Genomic DNA, 15,226 nt, shown 5'->3' on the forward strand with positions numbered 1-15,226 from the left:
TCAACCATTGAGTTGATTTTTCTCTTTCTTGTCTATGCGACTGCCCTTGCAGGTGGCCTGCGGTCGGTAGTGGAGGAGTTGGAGCTGGAGAGGAACCAGCTGCAGGAACAGATCCTAGGACTGGAGGACCGCTGTCAGGACCTTGAGGACCGGCTGCAGCTGCAGGCTCGCATCGAGTCCCTACAGGTAAACTCTCACGTCTCACAGACCTGGTTGGACACTGATATCTCACGCCTTGTAGAGCTATCAGAACCACATGCACCTTGCAGAATGCCACACTGTACCAAGATAGCCTCCATAAAGACACTTAAAGCAGGGGTTCCTAAACTTTTTCACTCAGGCCCCCGTTCCAGCATTGGGGGAACATCCCACGTCTGTTTCCATTGGCACAAGCACTGTTCATGACACAAACAGCTCATACATTTTGCAGGTTTAAAGCTTATTTCCTGAAATTCTACACATTCGGTCATGGGTTGTAGAGAAAATGTTGCAATTTTAAAGCTAATTTACTTGCAGTTATATACATTCTGCCATGTCTAATGTGTATTCATGTAATATTTGAGTGACTCGAACATTACTACAAAATCTGTGCTAAAACGCCTAGCAAAAAAAAGTTAGCTGACATTTGCTAGTTGATCTGGACATTTCTGACAAGTTATAAATAGATCTCTAAGGTATACAATGACCGACATGACAAGAGGAATTACTGATAATTTACTACCCAATTCGAAATGTCCCCTTGTCCATTCTATAATTACAACTTTCAAGAGTAAGTTGATAGCCGGACTGAGTTCCCTAAAAATAATATATAAAAATAAAAAAATGTTGGGGGTGGACCCCACAGTTTAGGAACCCCTCTGTTTAGGAACCACTGACTTAAGGGACCTTTCGTTCTCCTCTCTCACACTTCCATACCACTCCCCATAGATTACCCTCTTATACCCTCCTATACCTCCTGGTCTGTTAATAAAAAGAAGCACATAACTGACTTTGGGGTTTACTTACCTGTAAACTGGGGTTTACTTACCTGTGCCAGTTCCTGAGGTAGTGGAAATCTAACCCAGTATATTGTAACTTTGTCAGCTGCTCCCATTATCAACATTTTGCATCTTATAAGTTCTCCTTTGTGTTTGGGAGTTTGTTTTGTCTTTGCTTTTGGATTGACTTTTTACTGAATTAATTTGTACTATTCAGTTCATTGCATGTTTCCTCCCGAGGACGAGGATTTTGTAACAGACCCCTCTAACACAGGTGACGTTTGATGTAGATGAAGAAAGGCGTCCATTTTGTGTTTCCCAGGTGTGTTAGTGTTTGTGTGCGCTAGAGAGAGCACCTCCGGCGGTGAAGGCTCATCCTTTGGCTTGTTTGTTTTGGCTTGTTTGTTCTGTGTTCACGGCTTGCGATCAGTCTTCTAATAAGTGAGTGCTATGTTGAGCATATTTTGGCCACAAATTAACTCGGTGTGGAGAACAAACTCACTTGGTTGGTTAATTCTTCAACCATCATATAATGAGCATACAAAAGTATATAACAATTCTAATCATGCCAAGTTCAAAGCATTTTTTTTACCCTAAGAAAAGCAAAATAGATCATAGAAAAGATACTAAGCCAAAATGTCCTGAAAGCTGAAATGTTCCTTTTATGCTGTGTTGTTTGGACTAACCCTAACACTGTACATAGAAGAAAGAGAGTAGTATTTTGGGTCAATATGTGTGCAGTGAGATGGAGTGAGCTTCCTACCGGCTTTACTCTGAGCTTTTCTGCAAACCATGTTCCAAACCTTCCCTCTCCTCCCCACAGAACGAGTCCGAGAGACTACAGGGTCAGCTGGCCAGCCTTCGGAGCCAGCAGAGCAGGGATGCAGAGAAACACCATCTCCTGGTCACCAGCCTCAACGAGCAGCTCAAAGGGTAACCCCACACAATTCAAAAAAGGTCACAGGTCACACACACAACTGGTAAACCGGTTCATTTCTCAAATTTGTATCCAGTGCCAGTTAATCATTTAAGGGGAAAAGGAATGTAAGGTTTTTGTACTGAAAGGTTTGGCTCCATGCATCTAACTGCAGTCATATGCAAGTTACTAATAAACAAATACCATCAAGTATGGGTAAAGTTGTGCACTGATGATGATCATGTGTTTGTGCTATTTTGCATTGGAGAATGTAAGATTATCACCATGTCCTCATTTGTAACCTTTAAAACATCTCCTTTCTCTTTGATGCCTTTTAGACTGAGTGACACCCAAGAGTGTCTCGAAACCTCCCTTATAGAGAAGGAGAACACATTAGTCAAGACCTCTGAGAAACTGGAGCTCATCGACAGCCTCCGAGATTCTTTAATGGAAAAGGAGGCGCAGCACAAAGAGGTCGCCGACAAGCTGCTTCAATCTGAGAACAATGTAAGTACAGTAGCCTGTTTTTGCGATCAATTAATAGTCAAATCTGTTTTATAGTAAGTCATGACACCTTCTTTTCTTCTTTTAGCTCACTGAAGTCTCCACAAAATGCAGTACCTTTGTAAAACAGTGTTCAGAACTGAAGACATCGGTTGCAGATCTCACACATAAGCTGAGTGTGCTTAAAGATAAGGTAAGGTTTTCGGGATATGACTACCATGGCTTAATTACTGTGATGAAGTTTTTGCATATAAGAAACCTGAAGGCATGTTTATCTCAGATTTAATATTTAGGCGAACTATTACCTTCACACTCATTAAATGGCAGTGATATTGACAGTACTTTAGGAGATTTCTTCCTCAAGTAACATATTTGTATTTTTTCCAAACCCATAGACACAGAAACAAGAGGCCACAATAAAGACTCTTCAAAATGACCTGGATCAGACAAACGATGAACTGGACAAGTTGAACACCACCCATCTGGAAGAAAGGTCTCAGCTGATCCACAACCTTCAAAGCTGTGAACGGGAGATTGATAACCTCAGAGATGTCCTCTCAGACAAGGACAAGGAGATCTTAGCCCTCTCGGGCAACATGGCGGAGTACGCAGAGCAGATCATGGTGCTGAAGCAGGAGATCCAGCACAAGGAGGAGGACCTGGTTCGCATCGAGACCGCCCTCACTAAATCGGAGCGGGAGGCAGAGATCATCAAAGACTCTCAGAACTCGGACCAGCAGGCTCTGTACACCAGGACGGCAGAGCTGGTGGAACAGCTGAAGGATGCAGAGACTGAGCTGATCAAGGCCAAAGAGGAGAAGGAGTCGAGGACAGTAGAGGTGGAGGAGCTGAGGAAGCAAGTGGAAGAGGACAAGCGGACCATCCTGGAACTTCGAGGGGAGATCCAGCAGCACAACGTGGGCCATCGTAATCATCTCTTGGAGTGCGAAACTCAGATCTCTTCACTGAAGGAGCATGTGACTGTTGCTTCCCAGAAACTACAGGAGTCTGAGGGTCTCATCTCTCAGTTGCGGGAAGCAAGTACATCCAGCAAGACACTGAAAGACCAGCTCCAGGACAAGGAGCAGACGTATGAGAAAGAACTCAAATCGGTCAAGGAGGAACGGAACAAGCTTAACGCAGAGGTGTCCAAACACAATGATGACCTTAGGACCCTGTCCAACCAGCTAGAGAAGCAGACAGAGTGTCAGGTACAGTTGAAAAAAGAGATGCAAGAAAAACTGGAGACAATATCCTCTCTTGAGGAAAAACTCAGGGCCATCCAGGAAGAGGCTGAAGTAGAGCAACAGAAATTTAACACAGAACTGCAAGTCAGAGATTCTGAAAAGGAGAAGTTGGCGAAAGACCTGCAGGTTAAATTGGAAAATATCTCAAATATGAAGAAGCTCTTGAAAAACATGAAGACTGAAAAACAACAACTGCAAGCTGACCTGAAGGAGAAGGCAGTTGAACTTAAGTCTCAAAAGCAGCTTGTAGATGAGCTTAATAAAAAATCTACGGCAGCTCTTGAACTTAACAGCAGTTTGAACTCTCAAAAGAATGGCCTCACAGAGGAGAATCAGAGGTTGCAACAGGATGTAGCTGGAAAGCAGAAATCCATTTCAGAGATGACAGATGAAAGGGAATCTCTGAGAAACAAAGTCTCTGACTTTGAAACACAGCATTCAGAAAACAGAAAAGTCATTGAAGGGCTTCTGAAAGACAAGGAGGAGCTGAGTGTTAGAGCCAATGAACTGAACAGGGTCCTGGAGCAAAATAAACAGTCCATTTCCGAGAGTCTATTTGAGAAAACAAATGAATGTAGTCTTCTAACTAAAACACTCAGGGAAAGGGAGGAGACAGTTGCCCGTTTACAGGTGCAAATTGACAGTTTGAACACTCAAGTGGATCAGTTCCATCACAACATTGCTGAAAAAGACAAGTTTGTCACTGATCAAAACTCACAAGTAGAGGCACAGCAGAGCCAGCTGTCGCAACTCCAGGAAACAATGTATTTACTGCAGGAGCAGGAGACTGCCCTGAAAACTGGGCTCATGGAGAAAAACACCGTATTGCAGCAGAAATCAGATGAGTGTAGCTCTTTACAGAATAAACTTGGGCAGCAGAAAAAGCTTCTATCCAAGCTACAGGGTGAGACTAAATCACTTAAAGGACAATGCTCACAACTGACCCAGTGTCTGGAAGAAAAAGAAGAGACCTTCAGACAAATGACGCAGGACTGTGAAAACCACAAAGCCGAGCTTAACAAGAGGAATGAGTCATTGAAGTCACTAAGCAGTCAGCTTGGTGTCATGAACGAGAGCAGTGCGAAGTTGGAGTCTGAAAATACAGAGCTGAAAACTACTCTGGAGAACCACGGAGCAGAAAACAACAAGCTGAGGGATGAGATGGAACAGAGGCAAGCTGAGGTGGTTGGCCTCCACAGTCACATCCAGGCACTGAGTGAGCAAAACCAACAACTCCGAGCTGCTTATGAGATCAGAGATAAGGAACTTGCCCAGCAAATGCACGTTGCATCTGAGCTTGATAGAAGGGTAAATGTGACTCTTGAGCAGAACACAAACCTGTGCTCACAACTGAACAGTTTGACAGAGGAGAAGCAGACACTGCAACAGGAATTAGCTGTACAGTCAGAGTCCATTTCTGAATTAAGCAAGGAGAAGAACTTACTTCAAGATAAACTTTCCAATTTTGAAATGCAACATTCAGAAAACTGCAAAATGATTGAAGGGCTACTGAAAGACAAAAAGGAGCTCAGTGTAGCAGTAGAGGAACTCAACAACGTCCTCGAGCAAAACAAACAGACCGTTTCAGAGAGTTTGCTGGACAAAACAAATAAATGGACTAATCTCACCAAATTGCTTAGAGGGAGTGAAGAGGCACTTGCACATTCACAATACCAAGTTGACAGCTTGAACACCCAACTTGATCAACTGAACAACAACATAACCGAAAAAGAGAAGACTATCAAAAATCAAAACTCACAATTAGAGGCCCAGCAGAGAGAGTTGTCGCAACTCCAGGAGACATTGGCTTCATTACAGGAGCAGGGGACCGCACTGAAATCTGGGCTATCAGAGAAAGACACCATGTTGCAGCAGAAAGCAGAGGAGTGGAGCTCTTTACAGAATAAACTTAATCAACTGCAGGGCGAGACTAAATCACTTGAAGGGCAATGCTCACAACTGACTCAGCATCTGGAAGAAAAAGAAGAGACCTTCAGACAAATGACACAGGACTGTGAAAACCACAAAGACGAGCTGAACCAGAGGAACGAGTCATTAAAGTCACTAAGCAGTCAGCTTGGTGTCATAAACGAGAGCCGTGCGAAGTTGGAGTCTGAAAATGCAGAGCTGAAGACCACTCTGGAGAACCACTCAGCAGAAAACAAGAAGCTAAGGGAAGAGATGGAACAGAGGCAAACTGAGATATTAGATCTTAGGGACAACATCCAAGCATTGAATGAACAGAATGTCAGACTAAAAACCGAACTCAAAAACTCTTTCACAGAGGCATCCAAGAAACTTGAAGAGATTTCAGTTCTCAAGGCAGAGATTTCTAACAGGGACAGTTATGTGTCTAATTTAACAAAGCAACTGACAGCAGCCTGCTCGGACAGGGATAGCTTAGGTTTGAATTTGCAGCAGAGAGGTGAGTCCCTAAAACAGCAGGAAATGTTTATTAAGCAGTTACAAACTAAGTCAGTAGAGGGTGAGGGTCAGATGAGCCAGGCCATCACTGAGCTGCAGACACAAGCTCAGAGTCTTCAGAAAAGCCTTCAAGACAAAGATGTTTCGCTGCATGAGGCGGAGAAACGGCTGAGTCTGCTCAGAGAGAAGTTTACCTTAGAATCTGAGGATTTCAAAACCCAGCTGAATTCAAGTGCGGAAACAATGAAACAGCTTCAGGGTGATCTGCGTAATGCGGTGGAACAGAGTAATCAGCTCAGTGGGAGGCTTGAAGAACAAGAGGCACAGCTTAAGCAGAAAGTTGATGATTATGTGAGTTTAAGGACATATGTTTCAGAGCTGGAGGATTCCACCACACAGCTCAGAGGTCAAGTTGACAGCCTGACCTCTGAGTCATCCCTGTTAAAAGAGACCCTGAAAGAGAAAGTCAAGTTCATCCTTGAGGCCCAAAGCACCTCCTCAGCTGTTAGCGAAAGCCTAAATTCAAAACTCAAAACCAAAGATACAGAATGTGAGCGCTTAAAAGAGCAGGTTTCGTACCTCCAAGAGTCCGTTTTAAAGCTCAATACCAAAGAGGCAGAATGTGAGTGCTTAAAAGAGCAGCTTTCACATCTCCAAGAGTCTGTTTCAAAGCTCAATAGTAGCCTCAGTGCCCAGTCCTCTGAAGTGGCACAACTTCAACAAGCCTTAGAGGAAAGAGAGACTGCCGTTATGGACCAGTCAAAGGCCCTTCAGGAGCTGCAGAGAAGGGCAGATGAAGCAGCCCTCTTCAAAACCCAGTTCATGGAGAGCACAGAGTTGGTGTCACAACTGCAGGATCAGATTCAGGAACTCTCCACTAAGTCTGCAAGCCTCAGCCAGTCGGCCGAGGAGAACCAAAGTGCCTTTGTAAATCTTCAGGAGAAGTATGCTACTCATTTAGAGGAGCTCCAGGAAGCTCGGACGATGCTTTCTCAAAGGGCCGAGGAGATGTCCAGTCTTAACAAGTCCCTCAGTGAAAGCAACAGCACAGTTCAGGCAGCAGAATGCACCATAGAGGTGCTGAGGAATGAGTCTTCCTTGCTACGTCAAGACCTTCGGCAAATCCAAACACTGAATGTCGACCTTTCAAAACAAAAGGAAGACGCCCTTGCTACCCATCAAAGGAGCACCTCAACATTCACTGTCGAAATTGAGAGACTAAAATCTCAGTATTTGCATGTGGCTGCTCAGGTAAACGCACTGACAGAAAATCTTGAGCAGAGAGAGATGTCTCTTCATGCCATTAACAGTCAGTACACAGCCCAGGTGAAACAGGCAGAGCAAGTAGTGTCAGAAATGCAGAAACTAGAAGAGCAAAATAAGAAGCTAAGAGAGGAGATAGCTCTGTCAAAGCAAGAAAATCAACAGCGGCTGGATGCAGCAATCAGTGAAAAAGAACGTCTGCAGCAAGAAGTTCAGAAACTCATAATTGAGAGAGATGAACACGGCAAGAGCTACAGCAGCCAGATACAAACAATGCAGGAGCAGTTGTATCTCCAAAAGCAGCAGCAATCCAGCAGCATGAATGAAGTCATGGAGAAAATGGTGGCTGAGAAGGAAAGACTACAGGTTGAGGTTAGTGTCAAAGGTGAAGAAATCACCGGATTGAAATCAGACATTCAAAAGATAGGGCAAACTCTTCAGGACTCTGAGAAGGAGTGGCTATCGGTCCTGGATAGAGAGAAGCAGGATAAATATCTCATTGCGGAGCAGTTGAAAAGTGTTGAAAATGAAATTAAGTCAAAAGATTTTAAAGTTCAAGCATTGAAACAAGACCTAGATAGTTTGCATGAAAAGTTGGCAGAGGCAGCAACGGCAATTAGACAGGGTTCAGATCTGCTTAAAGCGAAAGAGGTAGAGGCATCCACATCCAGGGTTCAGACTGAAAACATCTTAGTATCTGTTAAGGAAAAAGAGGAGCATAATATTGAATTGAGGCAGGCTCTTCAAGATATGGAAAGTGAGTTAAGACAATTAGAGGTCAGCAAAGAGTGTTCTGACAAAGATTTGTCTGTATTGTCACTAACCATGTCTGATAGATTAGTTGCTTTAGAGGAGGAAAATGTCTCCCTACAGACTATGCTCAAACAGTTGAGAGAAAGACATCAGTGTGAGGTAGATTCTTTGAGGGGTGAATTAAATGAAGTTTCGGAATTGTTGAAACGGACAGAGTGTACCCTTAACGATAAAGAAATGTGCTATCAAGGTAAGAATCAACAGAATGTTTTATTTCAAGAAAATATACAGCACCTTCATGCACAGCTCCAAACTGAGACTGAAAATCTGAGAGAGGCAGGTATTAAACAGACAGCTCTACTTAGTGACATCCAAATGAAAGATGAGAAGGTCAGCTGCATGACCATCCAAATAAGTCACCAGAAGGAATTGCTAGCAGGTCTCAGTCAACAGTTGATGGAGAAAGATGCTTCAGTAGCACAGGTAATTGAATCCGCCTCAAACGAAAGAATGAAATACGCAGAGGAAAATAGTAATTTCCTCTCGCAGCTGGAAAGCTTGGAAAATGCACAAAGTAGCTCTATGAAACAGCTTGAACATATGTTCTTGCAACTAGAAGAGAGCAAAGCTCATCTGTCACGCTCTCAAAGTGAACTTGAGACCAAGGATTTGGAGAATGGAGATTTGGTTAAGGAAAAGGATCATCTCAACACTCAGCTCACTAAGTTAACCAAAGAAAAAGAGGTCATGAAAAAGAAGCTCCAAGCTGCTCTGGTTGTAAGGAAAGAACTATTGAAGAAGCTAGAGGAGCATGAACATCAACTAGAGCAGAATGTGAATAAAGGAATTGAGATTTCAGGCTTACAGGATAGGTTGCAAGAACTTACTTTACAAGCTCAAGCTACTACAAAAGAGCATGAAGACATTGTTGCAGATGTTAAACGGCAAGTTAATCAGAAAGAGGGTGAACTCCTAGAACTGGCCAAGGTCTTAACAGTGCGAGACAGTCTTGTAGAACATTTTGAAATAAATATGCAAACTTTGCAAGCCAAACTAGATGAACAAGAAGCAAGTTTGACAACAGCTCTGCATAATCTCAATGAAAAGAGCATCATCGTTGATCAACTTAATTCCATCATCTCTGAGAAAGACGAGGCTTTTGAACAGGAGAGAAGTGGTATGATGCTGAGGTTAGAGAAGCTTCAAGAGGATATGAGAAAGAGCGAGGAGAGTTTGAAGGAGGACATGTCAAGCTCCAGTGCTACAGCTGTTGACATTGAAAACGAGTTAACGAAGGTGAAGCAAGAAAAGGCAATGATGCAGAAAAAGGCTCAAGCTGCTTTACTAGCACGAAAAGAGACTATAAGGAAGTCTCAAGAAAGTGAGAAAAAGTACACCCAAGAGCTTTCAGAATTAAAAGATGATTATAAAGCACTCTTGGAACAACACTGTCAGCAGACCAATGACCTTAATGCTGTCCAGTTAAGTTACGACCAGAAGGTCAAGACATTTGAAGAAATCAGTCAGGCCTCAGTCTCTCAGCTAGGTGAATTGGAGACCCTAAGACTGCTTGTACAGGAACGGGATAAAACTCTTCAAGACCTCAACATATCCCTATCAGAGAGGGAGAGTCAAGTCCATGCCTCATATCAAGCAGAGCTAGAAACCCTTCACTTCAAACTGGAAAGCATGTCCTCTGAGTTGGCAAATAAGGACAAGGTTCTCATAGCACTGGAACAGAAGTCCAAAGCATTATCTGAGAGAATGAGCTGCACAGAAAGTCAACTTGAAAAAGCCCATGCAGAGATAAAGGAGAAGATGGAAGAACTCGCAAGACAGCAACAAGCAGTGGAGATAGCCGAGCAGCAGCACCAGCAGGAAAAACAAACTATGGTAGATGACCACCTGGTGCTGCAGAACCAGTTGGGCCCATTACAAGCCACAGTGGAGGAGCTAAAACACACCTTAGAAGCACTTGTTGGTGAGAAAGAATCCCAGTCGCACAAATTTATAAGTGAAACCAAAGAACTAATAGAGGACAGGGATCGAATGAAAGGAGAGCTGGAGAATGCACTCACTACCATCGCCCAGCAATCGTCTGAACTTCAAATCCTCCAAAACACTTGGGCTGAAACTCAACAGCAACTCGATGAAGAAAAGGAACAGCTAAAAGTGGAGCTGGAAAAAGCACAGTCCCATTCTGCAGAGTCCCAGGCTGAAATGGAAAGTCATAAGCTGCACATGGAATCACTACAGCAGGAAAAAGAAAGCGCCTTCATGGTCATAGAACAATTAAACTGTGAAGTTGCCATGCTGGATGCTCAGCTAAAGGAAGCTGGAAAAGTACATGAGGAGCTTCTTCAAAAGATACCTGGTTTGCAGGATAAATCCTCTGAACAGATTGGGGTAATTGGGAAGGAGGTCCAGTATCTTAATAAGATATCCCCTGAAGAACATGAGATGAGTCTCAAGGAAAGAGATGATGCCCTGGTGATTTCTCAGTCTCTGGCCACGGAAAAGGAAGAGCTTATTGCTGCCTTGGAACAGCAACTGCAGCGGCAGATTCACCTTCACGAAGTTGCCATGGAAAAGATGAGGACTGAAGTTGATGAGCTTCAGCAGAGGTCTCAAGAAGATGCCAGCAAAACAAAGGATCAGGGCAACCAAAGCAAAACAGCACTTCTCACCAGGAAGCTTCAAGCAGCCTTAGTTTCCAGGAAAGAAATCTTGAAAGATAATAGCTCTCTGAAGGAACAAATGCGTATACTCTCAGCTAAAAATGAAGAAATTGGGGCATCATCCACTGTACTGGAAATGTCTGTTGCCAAGTTGAAACAACAAAAAGAGGACCTGGAGAGTTCTGTATCATCCCTGAGCAGGGAGAAAGAGAAGCTCATTGCCGAGGTTGATTGCATCCTCAATGATAATCACAATTTATCTGCAGCCTGTGAAAGCCTCAAACTCACCATAGAAAATATCACCCAACAGAAACAGGCATTTTCGTGTCAGCTTGAGTCCCTGAAAGACTCGCAGACGGATGAGTTGTCGGAGTGGAAATCCAAGCACACAGAGCTGAAACAGGAGTATGAGTCACTTTTACAAGCGTACGAGAATGTCAGTAGCGAAATGGACAAGATGAGACAACTATTGGAGGGGGCAAGAAGAGAGAGACAAGAAGCGCTCGTTAAAGCACACAAATCTGAAGCTGAAAGGGAGAATCTGGAGAAACAAGTTGGGGAGATGGAGGATGAAAATGAGAAAATTAATGAGAAGATGAGAAAGTTTACTAAGGCGAAGCAGCTGAAAATGGAAGAGCTGGAGGAGGAGAATAAACAAATCAGAATAGACTTGCTAGAGTTTGATGATAAGCAGAAAGCCACAGTTGAAGAGTTGACTATTAAAAACAACCACTTGGAAGCAGAGATCCACAGCCTTGTAGAGTCCTCAGAAGCACTCAGAAGGAAGCTAACAGAGATTCAGCTCAACAATGACAGTCTGGCAGAGGCACTCAAAGAAGCAACCTGCTCATTAGAAAAGTGGCCCACCGAATCAAAAGCATGTGAGCAAAACATGCAGCTTAAACTAGATGATGCACTCATTTTGAATAATTCACTGACTGCCCAGATTGAGTCACAGAAGACAGAACTTGCTTCCCAACAGGAAATCAATAAATTAATGCAAAAGGAGAAAGAAACTCTCTCTGAAAGACTTAAACAAATGCAGAATAAGCATGAAAAGGAATTGGGAGAAAAAGACGATGCAATCTCAGAGCTCCAAGAAATGATCAACAGACACAGCCAAGAGACCACCAGCCTAAATGAGAAGGTCAGGATCTTGGAGGACGACAAGTCTATATTACAAGAGGAGCTTGAAAATGTCCAAGAGATCTCGGACAAAGTAAAAAATGAGAATGAATATTTGGAGATAGTGATCCTCAAAAACGCTGAAAGAATTGATGAACTGACAGAGACAGTCAATGTTCTCCAAGCCCAGAACACACAGCTCTCCTCTCAATTGACTGAGAGCAAAGAGAAGGCTACTCAGGTTTGCCAGGAGAAGGAGGAACAGCAGCTGAAGTTGGTTAAGGAGTTTGAGGAGAAACTCAAAATGTTCCAGAGAGGCAATGAGGGCTCCAGAAATATAAAGAAGGAGCTACAGGAACTGCTGAAAGAAAAGCATCATGAAATCAATCATTTGCAACATGACTCCATCAAATACCAGGAGCTGATTTTAGACCTAGAAAGGTCTCTGAAGGCTTCAGAGTCAGCGCATGAACAGGTGGAGAAGGAGCTGAGGGAAATGACAGAGAGGATATCTTGTCTAGAAGAAGGGAGGAGGCATCTTGAAGCTGAGCTTACCACACACAAGAACCTTCTCAATGAGGCAAAGAAAGATTTGACAAACATTAGCTCTGAAAAAGACCAATTGGTTGAGGTAGTATCAGAAAAGAACAATCAATCAGAATGCCAGGTCATGGAGAGAACTAAAGCACTACAGCATGTAGCTGAGCAGCAAAAGAGTATTTTCATGGAGAGGGAGGTAATTTTACAGCAACATATAGAGGAACTTCTGGGTTCCAAGGAGAAGGAGAGTCAGGTAGTTTTAGAATTGAAGAGGAAAATAGATTCTCAAGATTTACAGATGAATACTCTGAAGAGAGAGGCTGACACTAATTTGGCTAAGTTAGCAGCCCTGTCCTCTAGTCCTCAGGGTACCGATGCTGTGAAACAGTGGAATGATATGTTCCTAAATACCTTGCATGAGAAGGACAGCCAGCTTCTAGAACAGGGCTTCGTCATAACGAGATTCCTTGAAGACATTCGAGTGAAGGAGAAGGAGATGACTGAACTGCAGGTAACCAAGTCGAGGCTCGAAAGGACACTTGGTGATTACACAGTAGCTGCCACAGCTCAGCAGAGGCAGTTGTTTATAATGGGTGCCAGCAATAGAGAGCTTAACGAAACCGTGGAGCTCCTGAATCAACAGTTGCAGGAACTGAGTGACCAGGTTGAGAGATTAGAACAGGATAGGAGTGCACTCAACAGACATCTCACTGGAAGTGTAGATTCCACATCTAAAATGGAGTTTGATCTCCAACAGCTGGAAAATACACTCTTAGACACAGAGTCCCAGCTACTCCTCTCGCAGTCTCACAGTGACATGCTTCAGGTTGATTCTGAGAAACAGGAGGCCATTTCACTGCACCTGAAGTCACTACTGCAGAACAAAGATGCAGAAATCTCCTCTCTGCTGTCCTCCAGAGATGGACAGATGTCTGGGTATCTAGAACAGCTGCAAGCCAATCACCGTGCCCAGGTTGAAGGCTATGAGGACAGACTAACTGCCTTGTACTATGAAAGGGAGAAAGCTGACAAGGAGTTCAGAAGGCTGGAGAACAAAGTAAAATCCCTTCAAATGAAAGTTGACAAGTCCATTCAGGAAAAGGATAAAATGGCTGCTCAGATGGAAACATTCAGGAACTCCATGGTCTCCTTGCAGACAGAGAGAGAGCGTTTGATGTCAGAATATAGGATGTCTGAGGCAAGGAATCAGACTGTAATGCAAGGCAAGGAGGGGTCGGCTGAAGGAGACCTCAGTGCAACCAAGGGCCTTAAACACGAGATTAGGACTCTCCTTCATCAGATGGATGATCTGAACTCTGAGAATGCCATGCTCAGGGCACAGCTGATCAGATATAGAGAAGACTTGAATCAGGTCCTGTCCTTGAAGGACAGCCAGTTGAAAGAGTTGCTCAGGAAGCAGCAAGATGCCATCAAAAACCTGGAAAACCAAAAAGCCACAGCTGAAAAGCAGAACCGGAAGACCCTTCTGGAACTCGAGAGGGAAGGACAGGCAAGCGATGACTTAAAAGCTGCGAATTCCAAACTTCAAACACAGGTCACTGATCTGGAAGCTAACATATTGGCCCTGAATAAGGGATTGCAAGAAACGAATAAAGGCAAAGTGATTGCCGACTTGCAGCATGCCGTGGCAGCCAAAGCTGCGGAATGTAACGACCTCCAGCAAAAACTGTTTGCTCAGAAAGTGGCAGCGGATGACTGGAAAGGCAGCCTGCAGCTCCTGGAGCGTGAGACTGAGAAGAAACTGGGAGAGGCAGAGGACAAGTACAACAGCGAGCTCGATGCCTTTGAACAAGAAGTCGAACTGATGAGAAACGAGAAGGAGACCGCTGACCAGAGGGTTGCTGAGCTGGCCAGGGACCTGATGCAAACTGAGAAGCTGCTGTCCGATGCTAGAGTCCAAAGCACGGACCTGAAGTCTCAGAACGAGTCACTGGGTAAAGCCATGGCCGCCTTGCAGAACGACCGCGACCAGCTCATCGAGGACTTCAAGATCCTCCGGAACCGATACGACGAGGAGCTCCGAGAGACCCAGGGGGCCTTGACCAAGGTGGAGAGACATCTAGGCGACACGACCTCGGAGCTGGCCACCTTGGCCAAAGAGAGACACATACTGGTACAGAAACTCTCTGCTCTAGAGAGCAAAGATGCTCCCTCCCAGCTCACTTCACTGGTAGACGAGCTGTCTGTGGCCTTGTCAGAGAAGGAAGGGCAGCTCCAACGGGTTTCCCTGGAAAACGACACGTATAGCAGTAAGGTATCGGCTTTCTCTAGGTCCATGGCCAGCCTCCAAGATGACCGAGACCGGCTGATGGAGGAGCTGGCTGGGGCAAAGAGGGCATTCGAGTCCAGGCAAGGATTAGGTCCAGAGGTTGTAGACATCGCCAATACAGGGGAGTCAAATAGCCATAGAAGCAGTGGTATTCAGGCCCTTCAGACTGGGAGAGATGGGCTGGTAAGTCACCAGTTGTGACTCAAAGCTTGCTGTTTGGTTGTCATTTGGTTGTGTTTTGGTTTAGGCTGTGAGTGTGAACTTGCTGACAGCATGCAGGAGACCAGTCAAAAAGCTGGTCATGGCTTTGGTGTGTGCACTTCCTGACAGCATGCAGGGGACCAGTCAAAAAGCTAATCTACCTGTCATGGCTTTGGTGTGTGCACTTCCTGACAGCTTCAAAAGCTAATCTACCTGTCATGGCAGTGTGTGAACATGCAGGGGACCAGTCAAAAAGCTAATCTACCTGTCATGGCTTTGGTGTGTGAACTTCCTGACAGCATGCAGGG

The 15,226-nt window shown here is 44.4% G+C and overlaps 1 protein-coding gene across 1 annotated transcript in view; it reads left to right on the top strand.

The window, feature by feature from the left end:
- LOC135555484 (golgin subfamily B member 1-like) overlaps window positions 1-15,008 on the top strand; it is a 40,234-nt gene extending 25,226 nt beyond the window's left edge. The window contains 5 exon segments of the mRNA XM_064987961.1: window positions 53-186; window positions 1,801-1,910; window positions 2,232-2,400; window positions 2,486-2,590; window positions 2,793-15,008. Coding sequence (XP_064844033.1) covers window positions 53-186; window positions 1,801-1,910; window positions 2,232-2,400; window positions 2,486-2,590; window positions 2,793-14,918 — 12,644 coding nt within the window. The 3' untranslated portion in view covers window positions 14,919-15,008.
- The last annotated feature ends 218 nt before the right edge of the window (window positions 15,009-15,226 follow it).

The sequence above is a fragment of the Oncorhynchus masou genome, chromosome 2, assembly GCF_036934945.1.
Source record: "Oncorhynchus masou masou isolate Uvic2021 chromosome 2, UVic_Omas_1.1, whole genome shotgun sequence".
Classification (NCBI taxonomy): domain Eukaryota; kingdom Metazoa; phylum Chordata; class Actinopteri; order Salmoniformes; family Salmonidae; genus Oncorhynchus; species Oncorhynchus masou.